The sequence below is a fragment of the Onychostoma macrolepis genome, chromosome 22 (assembly GCF_012432095.1).
Source record: "Onychostoma macrolepis isolate SWU-2019 chromosome 22, ASM1243209v1, whole genome shotgun sequence".
NCBI lineage: Eukaryota > Metazoa > Chordata > Actinopteri > Cypriniformes > Cyprinidae > Onychostoma > Onychostoma macrolepis.
The window spans coordinates 23,617,387-23,638,602 of record NC_081176.1 but is presented as its reverse complement, the minus strand read 5'-3'; the positions used below and the strand labels follow the sequence as shown (position 1 = coordinate 23,638,602).

At 35.4% G+C, this 21,216-nt stretch overlaps 1 protein-coding gene across 1 annotated transcript; it reads right to left on the bottom strand.

Moving 5' to 3' along the window:
* Positions 1 to 13: 13 nt before the first annotated feature.
* Positions 14 to 20,908, bottom strand: LOC131531017 (atrial natriuretic peptide receptor 1-like). The gene is made up of 23 exons (XM_058761566.1): positions 20,843 to 20,908; positions 19,563 to 19,659; positions 18,908 to 19,040; positions 18,603 to 18,726; positions 13,201 to 13,305; positions 12,354 to 12,456; positions 11,960 to 12,113; positions 10,567 to 10,634; positions 10,225 to 10,369; positions 9,578 to 9,664; positions 9,291 to 9,434; positions 9,081 to 9,202; positions 8,835 to 8,979; positions 8,135 to 8,183; positions 7,930 to 8,040; positions 7,626 to 7,745; positions 7,135 to 7,228; positions 5,288 to 5,375; positions 3,028 to 3,167; positions 2,783 to 2,935; positions 2,588 to 2,686; positions 2,258 to 2,349; positions 14 to 368 (listed from the first exon to the last, which is right to left on the bottom strand). Exons 1-23 carry the CDS (start codon positions 20,879 to 20,881, stop codon positions 261 to 263), a joined length of 2,520 nt encoding a protein of 839 aa, XP_058617549.1. The 5' UTR covers positions 20,882 to 20,908; the 3' UTR covers positions 14 to 260.
* Positions 20,909 to 21,216: the final 308 nt, after the last annotated feature.

Below are 21,216 nucleotides of genomic sequence, written 5' to 3'. Positions count from 1 at the left end.
ACTGAAGATAAACCATAAATATTTAATGAAAAGTTGTCTCTACGAACACATTTGCCCTTCATATGACAAAGACATTTTTAAATCTTCCAAACACAACATATACAACATCTTGTCTAATACACGAATCAATAACAGCAGCAATATTTCAACATAGCAGCATTAAAATGTAACAATCTTAGTATACACTTAAGTCAGCTCGCATATCTGCTAAACATGTCTATTTCTTGGTTAAGGTTTCTGTCATGACTGTAGCACATAAGTTAACTGCTAACAGGAACAGGAAGACCCAAAGGTTCGTCTTCACTGAACAAAGGGTCTGTGGGGCTTATTTTTGCCTCCAGCCACCAAGTTGTCATTTCGCCTTTCCCCTGTTCAACAAAAAGTCACAATTAGTAAATCTCCTCCGGTGTATCTTAAACACAATACTCTGAAGGACAGCATCATACAAAAGATAGAAAGAGGGGGGAGAGCGACAGAGCAGAGGTGTGTATTCACTTGTGCATAATGAACAGACATCACTTAAGTGAAAACACAAAAGCCAGCTGAGGCCAAGTCCTAATTGAGATAAATCACAGCTGCGCTGAGGTCTGCAGATCAGCCTCAGGAGACCATACCATCATCTCAGGAAGAAAAAGATCAATAGCAGATTGATTTGGTAGAAAGGTCTGTAATATACCAGATCAGTTTCTGAATAAGAAGATAAAACGTATTATAAATAATATAAAATATTATGATAATAAAAACATTATAAATACTACAAATAAATAATAGAGGAAGACCACACAAATCATTTCAACAAATATGTCTCCTTGAAGCGCTCACTGTACTCATTAGCAATTACATATTTTCAAGAGTTCATACAATGTTAAAAAAAAAAAAACGTTTTTGCGTTCTCTCACAAATATATAGAGAAACTTAGCAATTTTTCTCGTGAAACGTTTGCATTTTTGAAAAAAATTACATAACCCTGAGAAAATGTGCATTCTCACACAAAAATATCACATTCCCCAGAAAAAGTTTGAGTTTGTTTAAAGAGTGTTGCTCTTCCTCAAGAAACGCTGAATTTGCTAACATAATTTTTGCATGGGCTAACCCTCAGAAAAATGTGTTCTCTCGCAAAATATTGAGTTCCTCTGATAATCTCTCACCAAATATTTGTGATATGTCAAAAAAGTGTTATGTTTCCTCAAGAAATGCTGCATTCTCTTGCAAAAATTATTACATTACCCAAACTTAGCATTAGCTTTCAAAACTATTGTGTCCCCCTGAGAAAATTTCCATGCGCTCGCAAAACTTCAGCATTGTCAAAAAAGTAACTTTTCTTCAAAATCATTGCGTTTGCTTGCAAAACTTTGGCATTGCCCACAGAAAATTTGCATTTGCTCACAAAACTAGTGCATTATTAAAAAGTATTGTGTCTCCTATACTTGCATGACTGAAATAAACACCCAAGAGGCTTTTCAAAGATGGCCGCTAAGTAACATGACTTTGCTTAAAAGGACCTTCAGTCACTTTCACTTTGTTTCACTCACAAGACTAGTGCATTTTCCCTCAGAAACTTCGCTCACAAAAGCAGTGAAATATAGTTTTTCCTTCCACCTCATATTATTTCCAACACAAAAGATTTGCAAGCAAAGTTTCTAGGGGGAACGCAATAGTTTTGCAAGACAATGCAAAAACATTTAAATATATTGTCCATCCATTTCATTTGTGGTATGCAGAGTTTGTGAGAATTGAGAAGTTATCCATGGCAACCATAGTGAGTAACAGAACTATTTTGCCAAGCTAAATTTATGACAGGCAAAATAATAGCTCTGTGGGTGGCTTCTTTGCATGCACAGACAATTGCTGTATAAACAATGAACTGACCATCTTAAACCCAAAACACACTGCACAATTGGCGAAAGATTGGCGATTTCTGTGATCGTGGCTCCTAATCGGTCCTGTGTCGTACAGTGAGAGAGGTTCAAAGATGGCCATTGTCACAGTCTTTTGTGACCAAAGATAGCCTACGATACAGCATGATCATCGCACAGTGTGTTTGCTGTTGACCAGCCAATACAAATGCGACATGAAATCAACGCAACACGGCACTAAAACATAAAACTGCTTAGTGTATGAGCGAATGGGTGTCAACACCGTACAGTCTACACACATGTCGATGTCGTAGCCAAGTTTATTAGATCCATGTCGCACAGTGTGACATGAAATGATCTTATAGGATTGCTAAAATCGTGCAGTGTATCTCAGGCTTTACCTTCACATTGAGAGACCCACGACACATCAACACATATCCACCAAGTGTGTGTAGAAGATCTGCTGTAGGGCCACTGCACTGGATCTTTAAAGCTGTCAACATCATAAAACAACGATTAAACATAGAAAAGCACATGCGATAGAAAGCTTTAGCTTCGTTTGAGCTTTACAGAAGTTCAAGAAAGGGAAATATTTGGATCCAACATTCAGTTTTATTACATTTTAACCAATAAATCAGTGCAAATATTTACAAGATTCCACTCCTCTAGAAATGGCGGACAGGATCAGTTACTAATTGACTCTGTGCAAACAGCTGCGTTTGCCCAAATACCTTCACTGGTGGACTCCATACGGGACGCTGTGTTTACAGTGTCACCAAATAAGCAGTACCGTGGCATTTTTGTACCAACCACGCCAGCTACTACGGGACCTAAGATAACATAAAATACATCTCATTCAAAGGACGTAGCTTGATGCTAAGTACAGGACAGATGAAGGACTGAAGCTATATTGAAGCTATATTGACCTGAATGAATGCCAGCTCGTATCTTCAGCTGTGTGGTGGGTTTGTGTGGGATTTTAAACGTGTGACAGACACTGATCAAGTCCAGCGCCATGCTGGCGATTTCCCCAGCGTGATTGATCCCGTTCTCTTTCGGTACTCCCGAGACCACCATATCTAAAGAGGGAGAGGTTTTCCATTGATTTATGTGTAATTAGATGCAAAAGTGTGGCGAACAAAGGCAGCTGGATCTCTGTAACCGCACTCACAAGCATCTCCTATAGTTTCCACTTTGTACACATCGTAGTTGTCGATGATGTCATCAAATGTGGTGTAAAGCTTGTTGAGGAAATCCACAACCTGGTGAGGGGTGCTGGAGCCGGACAGCTGGGTGAAGCCCACTATGTCACTGGCCAATAGAAACACAAATTAATTCATTAATATTTGAGATAATAATTCACACACAGAAAAAAAAGGGTTTAAAATGGTACCTATTAGGGGTAAAACAGGTACAAATATGTCCTTTTAAGGGTACTGCTCCAGCGACAAGCTGTTGTACCCCAAAAGGTACAATTTTAAACCCTTTTTTGTGTATGAAACAATACATAGTTCAAAAATTTGGGGTCAGTTATTTATTTTATTTTTTTCCAAGAATGCGATACTTTTATTCAGCATAATGCATTCAAATTATCAAAAGTGACAGTAAAGACATAACAAAAAACTAAAAAAAAAAAATTACAAAAATGTTCTATTTAAAATCGATCATTTAGATCGATCAGTTATTTTAAATAGATTACTATTTTCACTGTGAATCCAACCTTAGTGAGCATGAAAGATATAAAGTTACTGTACTTATTAACCTATTATATAATATTATATTATGTAACCAAATATCACTTGCAAAGCAAATATTTATTACAAATATATCAATCATTTTCATGCTTGCCTGAAATATACAGTGGCATTGGAGTAACTTTGTGCTTCTGATGTATGTCCCTGACGAAGATCGTCAGCCACTGGTTTTGGTAACATGCCTGTCACCAATAGAAATAATATATTAATAAAAATATATTAATCATATGTAAATATATATATATATATATATATATATATATATATATATATATATATATATATATATATATACACATACATATATACATACACAGGTGCTGGTCATATAATTAGAATATCATCAAAAGTTGATTTATTTCACTAATTCCATTCAAAAGTGAAACTTGTATATTATATTCATTCATTACACACAGACTGATATATTTCAAATGTTTATTTCTTTTGATTTTGATGATTAGAGCTTACAGCTCATGAAAGTCAAAAATCTGTATCTCAAAATATTACAATATTTACATTTGCGTTTGAATAAATGACCATCCCTACAGTATAAATTCTGGGTATCTCTTGTTCTTTGAAACCACAATAATGGAGAAGACTGCTGACTTGATAATGATCCAGAAGACGAACATTGACGCCCTCCACAAAGAGGGTAAGTCACAGAGGGTCATTACTGAAAGGTGTGGCTGTTTACAGAGTGCTGTATCAAAGCATATTAAATGCAAAGTTGACTGGAAGGAAGAATTTGGGTAGGAAAAGGTGCACAAGCAACAGGGATGACCGCAAGCTTGAGAATACAGTCAAGCAAAGCCGATTCAAACACTTGGGAGAGCTTCACAAGGAGAGAACTGAAGCTGGAGTCAGTGCATCAAGAGTCACCACGCTCAGACGTCTTCAGGAAAAGGGCTACCAAGCCACTTCTGAACCAGAGACAACGTCAGAAGCATCTTAACTGGGCTGTGGAGAAAAAGAACTGGACTGTTGCTCAGTGGTCCAAAGTCCTCTTTTCAGATGAAAGTAAATTTTACATTTCATTTGGAAATCAAGGTCCCAGAGTCTGAAGGAAGAGTGGAGAGGCACAGAATCCATGTTGCTTGAAGTCCAGTGTGAAGTTTCCACAGTCTGTGATGATTTGGGCTGCCATGTCATCTGCTGGTGTTGGTCCACTGTGTTTTCCAAGTCCACAGTCAACGCAGCCATCTACCAGGAAATTTTAGAGCACTTCATGCTTCCTTCTGTTGACAAGCTTTATGGAGATGCTGATTTCATTTTCCAGCAGGACTTGGCACCTGCCCACACTGCCAAAGGTACCAAAAGCTGGTTCAATGACCATAGTGTTACTGTGCTTGATTGGCCAGCAAACTCGCTTGACCTGAACCCCATAGAGAATCTATGGGGTATTGACAAGAGGAAGATGAGAGACACCAGACCCAACAATGCAGATGAGTTGAAGGCCACTATCAGAGCAACCTGGGCTCTCATAACACCTGAGCAGTGCCACAGACTGATCGACTCCATGCCACGCCGCATTGCTGCAGTAATTCAGGCAAAAGGAGCCCCAACTAAGTATTGAGTTACTGTACTTATTAACCTATTATATAATATTATATTATGTAACCAAATATCACTTGCAAAGCAAATATTTATTACAAATATATCAATCATTTTCATGCTTGCCTGAAATATACAGTGGCATTGGAGTAACTTTGTGCTTCTGATGTATGTCCCTGACGAAGATCGTCAGCCACTGGTTTTGGTAACATGCCTGTCACCAATAGAAATAATATATTAATAAAAATATATTAATCATATGTAAATATATATATGTATATATATATATATATATATATATATATATATATATATATATATATATATACACATACATATATACATACACAGGTGCTGGTCATATAATTAGAATATCATCAAAAGTTGATTTATTTCACTAATTCCATTCAAAAGTGAAACTTGTATATTATATTCATTCATTACACACAGACTGATATATTTCAAATGTTTATTTCTTTTGATTTTGATGATTAGAGCTTACAGCTCATGAAAGTCAAAAATCAGTATCTCAAAATATTAGAATATTTACATTTGAGTTTGAATAAATGACCATCCCTACAGTATAAATTCTGGGTATCTCTTGTTCTTTGAAACCACAATAATGGAGAAGACTGCTGACTTGATAATGATCCAGAAGACGAACATTGACGCCCTCCACAAAGAGGGTAAGTCACAGAGGGTCATTACTGAAAGGTGTGGCTGTTTACAGAGTGCTGTATCAAAGCATATTAAATGCAAAGTTGACTGGAAGGAAGAATTTGGGTAGGAAAAGGTGCACAAGCAACAGGGATGACCGCAAGCTTGAGAATACAGTCAAGCAAAGCCGATTCAAACACTTGGGAGAGCTTCACAAGGAGAGAACTGAAGCTGGAGTCAGTGCATCAAGAGTCACCACGCTCAGACGTCTTCAGGAAAAGGGCTACCAAGCCACTTCTGAACCAGAGACAACGTCAGAAGCATCTTAACTGGGCTGTGGAGAAAAAGAACTGGACTGTTGCTCAGTGGTCCAAAGTCCTCTTTTCAGATGAAAGTAAATTTTACATTTCATTTGGAAATCAAGGTCCCAGAGTCTGAAGGAAGAGTGGAGAGGCACAGAATCCATGTTGCTTGAAGTCCAGTGTGAAGTTTCCACAGTCTGTGATGATTTGGGCTGCCATGTCATCTGCTGGTGTTGGTCCACTGTGTTTTCCAAGTCCACAGTCAACGCAGCCATCTACCAGGAAATTTTAGAGCACTTCATGCTTCCTTCTGTTGACAAGCTTTATGGAGATGCTGATTTTATTTTCCAGCAGGACTTGGCACCTGCCCACACTGCCAAAGGTACCAAAAGCTGGTTCAATGACCATAGTGTTACTGTGCTTGATTGGCCAGCAAACTCGCCTGACCTGAACCCCATAGAGAATCTATGGGGTATTGACAAGAGGAAGATGAGAGACACCAGACCCAACAATGCAGATGAGTTGAAGGCCACTATCAGAGCAACCTGGGCTCTCATAACACCTGAGCAGTGCCACAGACTGATCGACTCCATGCCACGCCGCATTGCTGCAGTAATTCAGGCAAAAGGAGCCCCAACTAAGTATTGAGTGCTGTACATGCTCATACTTTTCATTTTCATACTTTTCAGTTGGCCAAGATTTCTAAAAATCCTTTCTTTGTATTGGTCTTAAGTAATATTCTAATATTTTGATATACTGATTTTTGATTTTCATGAGCTGTAAGCTCTAATCATCAAAATTAAAAGAAATAAACATTTGAAATATCAGTCTGTGTGTAATGAATGAATATAATATACAAGTTTCATTTGGACAACATTTATTGAGTGTCTTTTTAATGTATTTTTTAATGTGTAACGTTTTAATGTGTTTTTTAATGTAATAATGATTATGAATATTGAACTTTGATAGGTCATAAACACTTTTCACACTGTCACTTCAAATACACTTCCATACTGTAGAGTAAACGGTCGGTCTTCTGCTTCTCCTGAAGAAGATCCTGTGTTCTCTCGGCTACAATGGATTCCAAATGTTTACTGTACTTTTCCATCTAGAAAAAAAACAATGTATATATATATATATCGATCGCTGGGTTGTATTTAACCCAGCATTTTTTAGAGTGTGGTGTGTGTGTGTGTGTGTGTGTGTATATATATATATATACACACACACACACAATATTCAATATGTATAAGAACAAAATGTGTGTGTATGTATGTAAGTATATATATATATATATATATATATATATATATATATATATATATATGCTATTTGCATTCTGTCAAGTAACAATTTATACTATTATTATACTATTAAATAAATACCTGGTGCATATAATCACTCAAATTATTCTGTGTCCAGTCACTGTATGCTTATTATGCTTTCAATAATTGTATTATTTAAATAACTGTAAAAGAAAGACTTTGATTAGACGAGATACATACCAGGTTCATCATCATATCCACAGGGCTGACCTTGTGCGGGTTCATTTTATCGAGAATCTTTTTCACCTGCTCAAACGTCGGCCTCATGGTCACATTGTGGTTCCAGCATCTCTTTATCAGCTGCGTGAAATTTGACTACGAACACTGAGTGCTTTTCATTTATCCACAGTTATCATCTTTTAATCATGTATGGTAAACATTTGCATCAATGGCAATTCATTGAAGTAATTGATCTTCAACTAAACGTGCTGCAAGAGGAAATGTGCTTGAGTAAATAGCATGCATCAATTACGTCCATACAAACCTCACAGTAATCATCAGGATCTGGGCAATCATTGTCTGATTTCCCAGCCTTCAGTCTGGGAAGCGATGGGCGCCACATGACATCAAGCTTCACTGAATCTGCCTGTTCCTGCTCATGAAACAACAATTGCACTTCTTATCATCACCTCATACACTAAAAAAACAGTCTAAAAACCCCAACACCTTCCTGATCCTTGAATACTTACTGAAATGAGGTCACTGCGAGTAGCGATTTCCACCAAGATAATAGAGTAGCTTGAGAAAAGAAAGAAAAGATAAATGTTTGTTTCATGCTTCTTAGAGACTGAGTTTTGTTTGAGAACAAACCGCTGCTCTGGGATGCATCTATAAAATATACAAAACATTTTAATGTATCTGAAGAAAAGAACGGGGTTATTCCTGTCATGATGCACATTTTCACATGACTTTAATAACTTTAATAACATTTTCTAGTTTAATGGCTTTTTATTTATTTGTAATTTTTTTTTTTTTTTTTTTGACACTGAAAACTGGAGTAATGATGCTAAAAATTCAGCTTTATATCAAATGTAATAACTTACATTTAAAATATATTCAAAAAGAAATCAGTTATTTTAAATTGTAATAATATTTCACAATACTATAAATAAATAAATAAATAATAAATAAAAAAATAAAAAACTTAATTCCAAACTTTTGACAGAGTATTTATTCATTTATTTGTTTATTTTAATTAATTGAACAGAGAAGTGAATATGTGCATTTTAAATATTTTAATTTCTTATCAATATTTTAGCAGATTCACTGAGAAATATTAAAGATTTTTAATTTAACTTTAGAATATTTCAGATATGTATTTATTTGCTAAAAAATATCAAAATTTAAATAGGTGGTTAAAAATACAAAAGGTTTAAGCATTTCTCCAACCTGTACACATCAGCCGCGGCTGTGAAACTACTGCTGATTCTCAGCAGTACTTCAGGTGCGCAGTAAATGCGATAGACGTTTTGACATTTGAAATTGGTGCTCATGTCCTCAAAGTCCTCCTTTCTGTAGGCCATCAGCCCGTAATCTGTATCATTAAATATTATATGTCATATTTCAGATTTCAGATTTTTCTCATGTTGTAATATGTCTAAGAAGTGTGCCTCTAGAAAATCTAAAATGATGTACCTGATATTTTGCAGACCCACCGGTCATCAATCACACAGTTGCGTGAATGAAGACGGCCGTGGAACATTTTGTGCTGATGCAGGTAAGCCATTCCTCGAGCAATATCAGTAGCAAAAGACAATCTGTAAACGTTAAGTGTTAATTTTATTTATGAAGTACCATCACGAAGCTTTTAAAGAGCTTTCCCACAATGCCACAAGACAGATTTACCGAAAACCCCAATTGATGGGGACATCCTCGTTCAACAGCACATCTGCCAGGCTTCCCTTTGGACAGTATTCAGTGATAATGCTTATGAAAGGAACTTCAGTGCAGCCTCCTAAGAACTTGGAGAGGTTTGGGTGATCAAGCACCCTGGTAAAAAGAAACAGTAACAGTCTTTATTCCTTCTCCAAATATTTGCCTTAAATTACCCATCACAAAAACCTGGACAAGTCACTTGTCCAAGTAAAAGTACATCTGATTTCAGTGTAGTTTCATATGCAACATCTACTCACCTGACCTCTTTGACCTCTTTTCTGATTGTTTTGGTGAGAGTAAAGTGTTTCTTCTGGATGTGTTTTACAGCTACAGTCCTTCCATCGCTGTAAAAACAAAAGAAAACACAAAACAAAACAAAAAGTTAACATATAAGACAACACAACACACAAAAAAACAAAAACAAGAAAGACAAGATAAAGACAAAAACAAAACAAGACAAACCAAAAAACAAAATCAAAAATCAAAACAATGACAAGATATAAAAGCAAAGACAAAAAAAAACAAGACAAACAAAAAAGACAAATCTAAGACAAAACTAAACAAAGGCAAAACATAAAAACAAAGACAACAAGACAAGAAAAGACAAACAAAAAAATACAAAACAAAGACAAGACAAAAAACGACAAAACAAAAAAAAGACATAAGGACAAAAAACAAGACAAAAAAAAGCAAATGAAAAAGCAAAGACAAAAATGTAAACAAAAAGACAAGACAAACAAAAACAAAACAAAGACAAGACAAAAAAGGACAGAACAAATCAAAGACAAGACAAAATACAAGACGACAAACAAAAATAGACAAAACCAAACAAAGACAAGACCATTCGTTTTAGAAAATGCATTAGTAGAGATACCCAAGAGGCAGTATCACTGGAAACACTCACTAGATGCCGGCCTGAATGAAGCGTGATTTGAAGTTGGTGTTAACTGCAGTGCAGACCGTCACATCTGTGACTCTACTCACACTGGAGTTCCTCTTTACAGTCTGAAGACTTGTGGTGCTACAAAAACCTGTGTAGCACACTTTACCTGTAAGGCCCAAAAACAATTCTAGCATAAATACTAAAGTATTTAATAACCAAGGAAACCAATTCTATTTTGGCATTAAACAGGATGTTCAGTAAGAAAAAAATGTAATTGACTAGGAATTGTTTTGTCATATAAAATAATACAAACAATGATGTTTTTAATGTAACAGTGGATGAGACTAAAACCTCTTACCAAACATGATATTATTGTAGTTGACGATCCAGCTCTCATCCCAAAACATTTTCTGTTTTTGGTATTGCAGCCACTAGGGAAAAAACAAAACAAAAAACAACTCATAATGGGAAAACACAAGTAATATGGTTTGTAACAAATGTAACAACTTAGCCAGAATAATACATTACTGACTGTTTTTTTAGCCACTAAAGGAACGTGGTGATAGAAAACAATATGAGACGGAAGCAAACACAAATTTTCTTAGGGGAAACACAAAGATGTTGCAAGCAAAACCAAAAGTAAACACAAAGTTTCTTGGGGAAATGCAAAAGTTTTGCAAGTGATCGCAACGTTTCATTGGGGAAACACAAAAGTGTTGCAAATAATAACAAAATAAATGCAAAGTTTCTTCGGGAAACGCAAAAGTACTGAGAGTGAATGAAAAGTTTCTCAGGAGAAATTAAAAGTTTTCCATGTACCTAAATTGCAAATGGTTTCTTTGAGAAACACAACAGTTTTGCAAGCAAACACAAAGTCTCTTGGGGGAACGCAAAAGTATTGAGAGCAAATGAAACATTTTTCAGGAGAACTTAAAAGTTTTCCAAGTAAACGCATAGTTTCACGGAGGAACACACCCAGCAGGCACACAATGTCATAAGATGATGATATTTGGTTAAATTTCGGTTGCGATGTCAGGAGACCAAGATTCAGTGTCAATTCAACATCTCAGGTCAATGTTAATTTGATATTCAATACCATCGTCAGCTGACGTTGATATTTGTTGTTTTTAGGTTGTGTAACCAAAATCCAATGTTAAGTCAACGTCAACCCGATTTTCATTCTCAAACAAAATGCAACGTCTGCCAGACGTCAACCTGACGTTATATTGACGTCCTGTGCCTGCTGGGCAGGTTTTGCAACTGAACGCAAAGTTTTTCATAAGAACGCAAAAGTTTTGCAAGTGAATGCAAAGCTTCTCAAAGAAATGCATTTTGTTTTTGTAAAAGAACAAAGTTTCACGAGAGAACAGTACTTTTGCAAGAAAACGCAAAGAATTTGCAAACAAATGCAAGGTTTCTCATAAGAACACAACAGTTTTGCAAGTGAATGCAGAAGCATTTTCATCTATTTTTTTTTTTTTTTTCCTTTTCAAATCTCGTATCTTTATCATTACTATGTCTCTTTGGAGGTTCTTTGAAAATGTGAGTGGCACTTCCCTGTGAAAAACCCATATAGGGTATTGTTGGTGATTGCTAGAGCATTGCTATGCATGTTGCTAACGTGACTGCTGAGACGCGAGTTGATTGCTTACTTGGTTCAAATCAAAAGAGTATCCATTTAATCTATTCCTTCCTTCAGTGTAAGTTTCTTGTCCCATTTTATCATCTGCAAATATTTGTCAAGTACTGAACTGACATTCTCACCACCAGCGTCAAGATGAAACCACTGCAGAACAAGGCCACAGGAAGCCCAATGGCCACTTTGATGGATGTGGGCATAGGACAAACCCCACAGTCAGCGGGACACGTCAGACAGCTCTCCTCCAGCTCACAGATGTCATCGCCACACACTGACACACAAGTACAAACGAAAGTGCAACATAACCTAGACAAACATCCCTAGACGAAGCTTAATTTTGTTCTCATAAGACACCAATGATTTCCTACACCAGTATTAGGATATGTCAACAATTAACCTTGCTTAATCAAACACAAGGTTTATTTTGAATAACATCTATATCCTTGATGTACCAATTGTTTGAAGATATCTTTTCCGTAAATCCCTAAAGCGTTTAACAAGTTATACTAACCTTGAGCGCTGACTACTAACACCTTGGACTCTAGTGCTGCATGCATCTGTCCCACTTTGATATGAGCAATGACTGATGTAACTCCTAAATGGACCAGCACCACCTGGGTAAAAATTATTAAAATCACCATTTATAAAATTAAATTAAATAAAAATTTAAAAATATATAAAGTAAATAAAAATACAATTTAGTGCTGTCAAACGATTAATCGCGATTAATTGCATTCATGTGTGTGTGCGCGCGCATGTTTTTGTGAAAAGTCAGGACATAGATTTGTATAATGACAAAGGTATGACATAGGTATTACAAGGTGAAGGTGACTTTTCAGGACATTGACCCATGTCCCCACTTTTCAAAACGTTTATAAATCATACAGAGTGAGGTTTTTTGGGGGAAATTTGAAATGCACAGTCTCCTGTAAGGGGTAGGTTTAGGTGTAGGATTGGTGTAGAGCACATACAGTAAGTACAGTATAAAAACCACTACGCCTATGGTATGTCCCCACTTTTCACAAAAACGAACATGTGTGTGTGTATTGTGTATATATAAACACACACGCATATATATATAAGAAAAATATTTTATATTTCTATATTAAATATATTTATATATAATATAAATTATATAAATATAAATACAGTATATACATGTAAATACATGTAAATATTTTCTAAATATATTGTATATGTGTGTGTATTTATATATACACATAATAAATATACACAGTACACATACATATGTAAACAAAAACTTTTATTTTGGATGCGATTAATCGTTTGACAGCACTAATAAAATAAAATTAAACAAAATTAAATTAAATTAAATTAAAAATGAATTTGCTTGTAACCTTTGATGTCCAGAGCAGTTGGCTCATCTTGCCAGCTTTGGATACCGTGTGGGTTACAATTTCGCCATCATCTGGAATCCAGGGACCACAAATCCCTCCACCTCTCTAAACAGACAAAAATACAATCATCTGACTGTTAAGGGTTTAATGGGTTGTGGAGCAATCAAGGCTAATATTGACTGTCACAAATTATAATAACAGCTTTCCACACTGTACAATTAATGGCATCAGTTTAAATAGAACCTGAATAAGTGCTCATCAAGGCTGACACTCTTCTCACTGATGAGCTTCCGCCCCTTTCTGCACTCTCTTATACACACACACACACACACACACACACACACACACACAAAGAGCCATACATTTACACACTTACGTAGCTATATATAGGGTCCTTCAGATGTTTTTATATATTATATAAAGCTTATACAGTATACAGTGCATCCAGAAAGTATTCACAGCGCTTCACTTTTTCCACATTTTGGTACAACCCAAATTCCGGAAATGTTGGGACGTTTTTTAAATTTGAATAAAATGAAAACTAAAAGACTTTCAAATCACATGAGCCAATATTTTATTCACAATACAACATAGAGAATATAACAAATGTTTAAAAGTAGAAATTTTACACTTTTATCCACTAAATGAGCTCATTTCAAATTTGATGCCTCCTCCTTTCTCAAAAAAGTTTTTGAAGTGTTCTAAATAAAGTAGTTTTTATTTGACATGGATCAGTTCGTTGAGATCACGTGACCAGAAAAATGTTAATTCTCTTTTTGCCACGCCCATCAATGGCCGGTGACTTGAGAAATTTTACTGGCCATAAATATTTTTTTACCGGCCATGAAACAGTTACTTCTACAACAACTAAACATACTTAATAAAAAAACAATAAAAGTATTTGTAACCATTTGAAATTATAGGCAAACACTGCATTTGAATTACAAACAAGAATAAATAAATCAAGATTTAAAGCAAAAATATAATGGTGTCTTTATTTTTGTGAAATTATGCTGCATAAAACAAGTCTGCACAAAACAGCAGATGGCTGAATGAGAACGCAAATTCACTCTCTGACGGCAGGTGGCAATTACAGAACAGCATTGATATACCATTTCCTTGGTTACCTCTGTACGCAAAGCAGTGCTGCGCTTATAAACACTATTTTAACTTGCATTATATGGAGGTTTAAGGAAAAGAAAAGTCCACTGAACTTTTGTTAAGACAGTCAGTTCCCTTTAGATATACATTCATATTACCTCACCCTAATACTTATATATTTTTTCCAATATTTCAAACATTGCAAACAGTAAGATTGCATAAAAAGATTGTGGAATACTTTAAAAACAACCTTCCTCAATGTCAAAGGCTTTGCAAATCTCATCATCTACAGTGCATAACATCATTAAAAGATTCAGAGAAACTGGAGAAATCTCTGTGCGTAAGGGACAAGGCCGAAGACCTTTGTTGGATGCCCGTGGTCTTTGGGCCCTCAGACGACACTGCATCACTCATCGGCATGATTCTGTTTCAAAGTGGAAAGGTGTTCTATGGTCAGACGAGTCCAAATTTGACATTCTTGTTGGAAATCACGGATGCCGTATCCTTCGGGCTAAAGAGGAGGGAGACCTTCCAGTGCGTTATCAGCGTTCAGTTCAAAAGCCAGCATCTCTGATGGTATGGGGGTGCATAAGCGCATACGGTATGGGCAGCTTGCATGTTTTGGAAGGCACTATGAATGCTGAAAGGTATATAAATGTTTTAGAGCAACATATGCTCCCCTCCAGATGACGTGTATTTCAGGAGGACAATGCAAAACCACATACTGCAGCTATTACAACAGCATGGCTTCCTAGTATAAGAGTCCAGGTACTGAATTGGCCTGCCTGCGGTCCAGATCTTTCACCTATAGAGAACATTTGGCGTATCATTAAACGAAAAATACGTCAAAGACGACCACGAACTCTTCAGCAGCTGGAAACCTATATCAGGCAAGAATGGGACCAAATTCCATCACTAAAACTCATAACCTCGATGACCAGATGTCTTCAAACTGTTTCGAAAAGAAGAGGACATGCTACACCATTGTAAACATGCCCCCGCACCAGCTATTTTGAGACCTGCAGCAGGCAACAAATTTGAACTCATTTTGTGCATACAATTGTACAATTTCTCAGTTTAAACATTTGTTATGTTATCTATGTTCTATTGATTTGAAAGTCTTTTAGTTTTCGTTTTATTCAAATTTTAAAAAACATCCCAAAATTTCAGGAATTCAGGTTGTATGTTACAGTCTTATTCCAAAATTGATTAAATTCATTATTTTTTCTCAAAATTAAACAATAACCCATAATAACAACGTGAAAGAGGTTTTGTTTGAAATCTTTGCAAATTTATAAAAACAAAAAAAACAAACAAAAAAACACGTACATAAGTATTCACAGCCTTTGCCATGACACTCAAAATTCAGCTCAGGTGCATCCTGTTTCCACTGATCATCCTTGAGATGTTTCCACAACTTGATTGTCTATAGATCTCCGAGACATGATTGCATCGAGGCACAGGTCTGGGGAAGGGTACCAAAAATTTCAGCAGCATTGAAGGTTCACAGAAGCATATAGTCTTTGTTACCCTTAATAGAAGAAGTTTGAAACAACCAGGACTCTTCCTAGCTGGCCTCCTGGCTAAACTAAGCAATTGATGGAGAAGGGCCTTGTCTAGACAGGTGACCAAGAACCTGATGGTCACTCTAGTTGAGCTCCATGATCATACAATATGTGCAGATGGGAGAAACCCACTTTGAATTTGCAAAAAAGCACCTAAAGACCATCAGACTCTGAGAAACAAGATTATCTGGTCTGATGAACCTCAGTAAACATCATGTTTGAAGGAAACCAGCTCTGCTCATCACCTGCAGAGTACCGTCCCAAAAGTAAAGTGTGCTGGTAACAGCCTCATGCCGTGGGGCTGTTTTTCAGCGGCAGGGACTGAGGGACTCATCAGAGTAGAAGAAAAGCTTAGTGCACCAAAATATTGAGATAGCTTTAATGAAACCCAGTCCAGAGCATTCAGAACATCTGACTGGGCAGAAGGTTCACCTTCCAGCAGGACAATGACCCTAAACACACAGCTTGAGTGGCCCAGACACAGCCTGGGATTGAACCCAATCAAATAATTCTGGAGAAACCTGAAAATGTGTGTCTGCCCCCCTCCAACATGACAGAGCTTGAGAGGAGAAGAGATGAGGAGAAGAATGGCAGAAGAATTGCCAAATGCTGATGAGCAAAGCTTGTCGCATCATACCCAAAAAGATGTGAGGCTGTAATTGGTGCCAAAGGTGCTTCAATAAAGTATTGACCAAAGGCTGTGAATATTATGTACATGTGATTTTTATTTTTTTAAATTTATTTTTAATTTTTTTAATTTGCAAAGATTTCAAACAAACTTCTTTCACGTTGTCATTATGGGGTATTGTTTGTAAAATTTTGAGGAAAATAATGAATTTGGCCTTTATGGCCATAAGGCTGTTAAATTCTAGCTCAAGGGACGTGACTGTGTGATTGCTTATGTTATTGATGTGGGTACTTTTGTTATGCAGTTTTTCCTGTATTGTCCAAAACAAATTTCCCTTAAGGGGACAAATAAAGTATATATGATATGAATTTAATCCATTTTGGAATAAGGCTGTAACAACAAAATGTGGAAAAAGTAAAGCACTGTGAATACTTTCCAGATGCACTGTAAACCAAAAATTAGAACGTTATAAAGCTTATTTAAACCAAAATTATACTACTGTTCAAAAGAATAGGATCAGTAATTGTTTTTTAAAAGAAATTAATACTTTTGTTCAGCAAGGATGCATTAAATAGCTCCAAAGTGACAGTAAATGTTTTTTTTTGTTTGTTTTTTTTGGCAGCGGCTATTTGCACTAAGTGTAAATAGCAATTAGATGCTATTTACACTAAGTGAAAATAGCATATTTTCTTAGCGATAGAGGCTATTTACACTAAGTGAAAATAGTAGTAATAGCAATATGCCATTTACACAATGCAAATAGCTATAGATTCTATTTACACTAGCAGGATTTCTTACTTATTGCATATAGTGGCAGTTATGTGCACGTCAGTATTGTAGTACATTATAAAACAGTATGCAATAATAGCGTTTTGAGTGTAAATTATAATTTTAATTCAAATTATTAAATGGATGTCATGCCACCTTATTGGGACAATAAAGCCCTCCCTACACCTACCCTAACCCTACCCAATACTTTATTTTCAACTTGATTATTTCCTTCATTTTTTTTGAAAATAATTGCCTTTCCGATGTTATATGAGATTTGAAAATGAAGAAAAAAAAACAGTTCGGCAAAAGTTTGGGTCGATCGCGTCAAAAACACTACAGCTTTACAATCTGCACCACTAAAGCTGATGATTGACAGCCGTCTTTTGTAATGTTAACTTTCCCAATCACACGTTGGTGGGCGGAGTTAGTGTAAATAGACACTCAGTTTTTGGCAAATGTAACAAAATTATATATTTTAAATAAACATTGTTCTGTTCATCGAAGAATAAAAAGCATCATTTTTCAACAATGATAATAATCTTAAATGTTTCTTGAGCAGCAAATCAGTATATTAGAATGATTTCTGAAGGATCATGTGACACTGAAGACTGGAGCAATGATGCTGAAAATTCAGCTTTGCATCACAGGAATAAATTAAGTTTATTTTAACTAATTTTATTTCATTTTTATTTAAATAACAATTTGATTAAATTCAATTATATTATTTAATTTAGATTTTTAAGTTAAGTTATAAACAATTTAATCACTGTATATTCAATTATATTTAATGTAATTTAATTTAGATTTATTTCTTTTAGTAACAAGTTTAATTCAATATTTAATTTTATTTAGATTTTATTTTTATTTTTAAATAATAATGAATTTAAGTTCAATTATATTATTTAATTTAGATTTTATCCATTCTTTTAATTACATTTTTTATATAATAATGCATTTAATTAAACTCAATTATATTATTCCATTTCATTTCAATTCACCTGCTAATTGTTTGTTGTTGTTGTTTTTTGTAACCACATTTGAAATAAAAACATGATTGAGATTTAGCCTACATCATTTCAGCAAATTTGTCCCCCAAGCATAAGTAGTTTAGAAACATTCAGACTCACACCCATGCTCATACATGCAACCACCACAGGGCATTTACGACAATGATAACTGGTATACTTCATACTTCAGTACTGTCATTTTGAGGTCTCTGATGTCATGCCAAAATGTGCCATGTTTAACCTAGTTTTTATTTCAAAGATTTCAGCAGCACTGTGACAAAATCCAAGAGCACTTTCTATTGGCTTCACACCGACCATAACAGCACTGACCATGAGCGCAAGAGGACAGGAGTGAATGTTGGCGTGGTAAACGCAGCAGTTGTCTTCATTGGCGTTGTTCCAGTTTGCGGGACATTCGTGCTCGAGGCAGAATCTTTTGGCCTCTGAGGCATTGCTGTGGGAGAAAGTGAAGCGTATAGTGTAACCGATGTTACGTGAAGCCAACATTTCATTCATTGTGAACATGATATCAGGTTTGAGAAAATCTCACGTGGTATGTTGAACATTCAGTGAAATAAAAAGTGTTTTCTACACACAATAAATCACATTTGAGAAGGCCGGCATTGTGTGCTCACCTGAACTGGAAAATCTTGTTTTTAACGGCGTATTCATAAAAGGAATCCGAGGCAGTGACAGAGTAGGTAACGTTGAACTCCTCCCCATCCGTGACCTTTTCTGGTGGACGTTGAACCCAAGCCATTTCTAAGCCTGTGAAAACATAGTACAAGTGGGTGTGAAGCATTTAAGGGACATCTCCAAGTGATCTACCAAAGCAAATGTTTGTCTTCTTTAAGGAAATGCCCCTGTGATGGTACACACTCAGTTTAAATCAACTTTCAAATAAACAACACTTATATTGTTGGCCTACTGATTAGGAAACTTCCTTTAAGTTGTTGACTTGTACATTCAAGGCCTCGTCTTCAATTCTTAAAGGGAGAGTTCACCAAAAAATGTTGCCATTATTTATTCACCCTCAGATTCAAAACTGAAGCATTCAGGCCAGTTTTGGTTTGTTTTGAAGTGAATCAACAATTCACAAAAAAATCGAATCGGTTTGTTCATGAATTGGACCATATTTTTTTAAATATTCAAGCCATGCTGTTTTGGATCGGCATGAGTGACAAAAAAAAAACATTTTTGGATGAACTGTCCCTTTAGGGAATTAGCAACAACAATGGAAGCTACTGAATGTGACCAATTAGATGCATTTACTTAAAAAGCAGCACTTACCGCCACAGCTAATCATGTTGTAATCGTTTGGTTCTACTATGGGCCAGCAGTCATATTCAGTGTTGTCCAGATCATGCCAGCCTTCAGCAGTCAGAATCTGAAACCAGTTCATTATCATGGTTATTCGGGATTGGTGTTTTTATCCAAGATAACATATGCTAACTCTAATGGATGTTTACCAGTCTTACTTCCTGAATCACCTTAAACTGAAATCAAGTAGGATACTTTTGACCTGTAATATTGCTAAATTTGATCCAGCTAGTAAAAGAGTTGGCATAGCCATGTTAGAAATGAAAATAAAATACATTAAAATAAAATTTAATTTTCAATTGAATTAAACTAGTTTTTGTGATGAAATTAAATGATTATTTAATTGCTTTAAACAAGCACTAATATGTACATACATTTTGGGATATAAAACAAAATATTATTTCATCGTGTGCATGCTGGGAAAAAAATAATAAAAAAGTTATGTATATATAGAAAGTTAAATTAAATTAATATTTAATTTCTTTACACGAGTGTTAATATGTACCAAGAACATGCTGGGAAAACAAAACAAAAAAAACTAAACTTAACTAAGCTATTTAATTGTTTTTAAAAAGTGTTAATATGCACCATGTACATGCTGGGAAAAATAAAGTAAAATAAAATAAAATTAATTTCATGAAATAAAATTTAAAAGCAATTAGTGTTTTTTTCAAAAAGTGTTAATATGTACCATGTATATGCTTGGCAATAAAAAATAAATACATAAATAAAATTTAAAAAATTAAGTTAAATTAAATAATTGATTTAAACAAGTGCTAATATGTGCCACATACATGCTGGGACATAACTTAAAAACATAACATAATTATTTATTTGGTTTAAATATGTTAATATGTTCCACATACATTATGGGAATAAAAAAATAAAATAAATAAATAAATACTTAAAACAAGCCACATGCTGGGGGGGAAAGTAAATAAATAAATTGCATATAAATAAATTGCATATATTGCAAATAAAGTGAATTCACAGGTCTGTCGTTCACTGCCTTATTCTGACCACAAGTGTTTCTGACATAGACACAAAAGCCATGGTGACAATGTCTGATCCAGTCCATTCACTGACAGCTTTTTGGCAGTGAAGCTGATTACACCATCACTGTAAAACAGGGTATCTTAAAAAACGAAACACCATCATGTTTTTAAACCCATCCCAAATGATCAAATAAATCCCCAGCATCGTGAAAATATTGAGAAATCCCAAATAAAGTCATAAAATCATACACTTACCACAAGGAAAAGGACAGAGCAGGTTTCCCACAGACCCATATTGTCTTGCTTGTCGGTTTGGATGCACAGTGCAGACTGACTTAGTAAGAAGGGGCTGCCTCTTGTCCTCTATTTTGTCTTTCTTTCTTTCCTTGTTGCCTCAATAGCCCGGTAATTATTCAATCAGCCAGAGAGCTGGCGCTAATCATAAACACAGTGGCTTTCTGCCCCTTCACTCTCCCAAGGAGATCCAACTCACCTTCAGCCTCCACTTGTAGTCGGCACATATGCAAAAACCAATATAAAAACAACTTATTTTAAATGCAGTCTGATACTGTCAAATGAGATATTTGCTTGTAATCAGTGTGAATATCAGCTGGTGGGATGAAAATTTA

Coding starts and splice junctions, on each gene's coding strand:
- LOC131531017 (XM_058761566.1), bottom strand. CDS start 20,881: ATGGGTCTGTGGGAAACCTGCTCTGTCCTTTTCCTTGTG. Junction 10,370..10,566: donor GTCAACTACAATAATATCAT/GTTTGGTAAGAG, acceptor TGGGCCTTACAG/GTAAAGTGTGCTACACAGGT. Junction 8,980..9,080: donor GTGGGTCTGCAAAATATCAG/GTACATCATTTT, acceptor TTAATGATACAG/ATTACGGGCTGATGGCCTAC.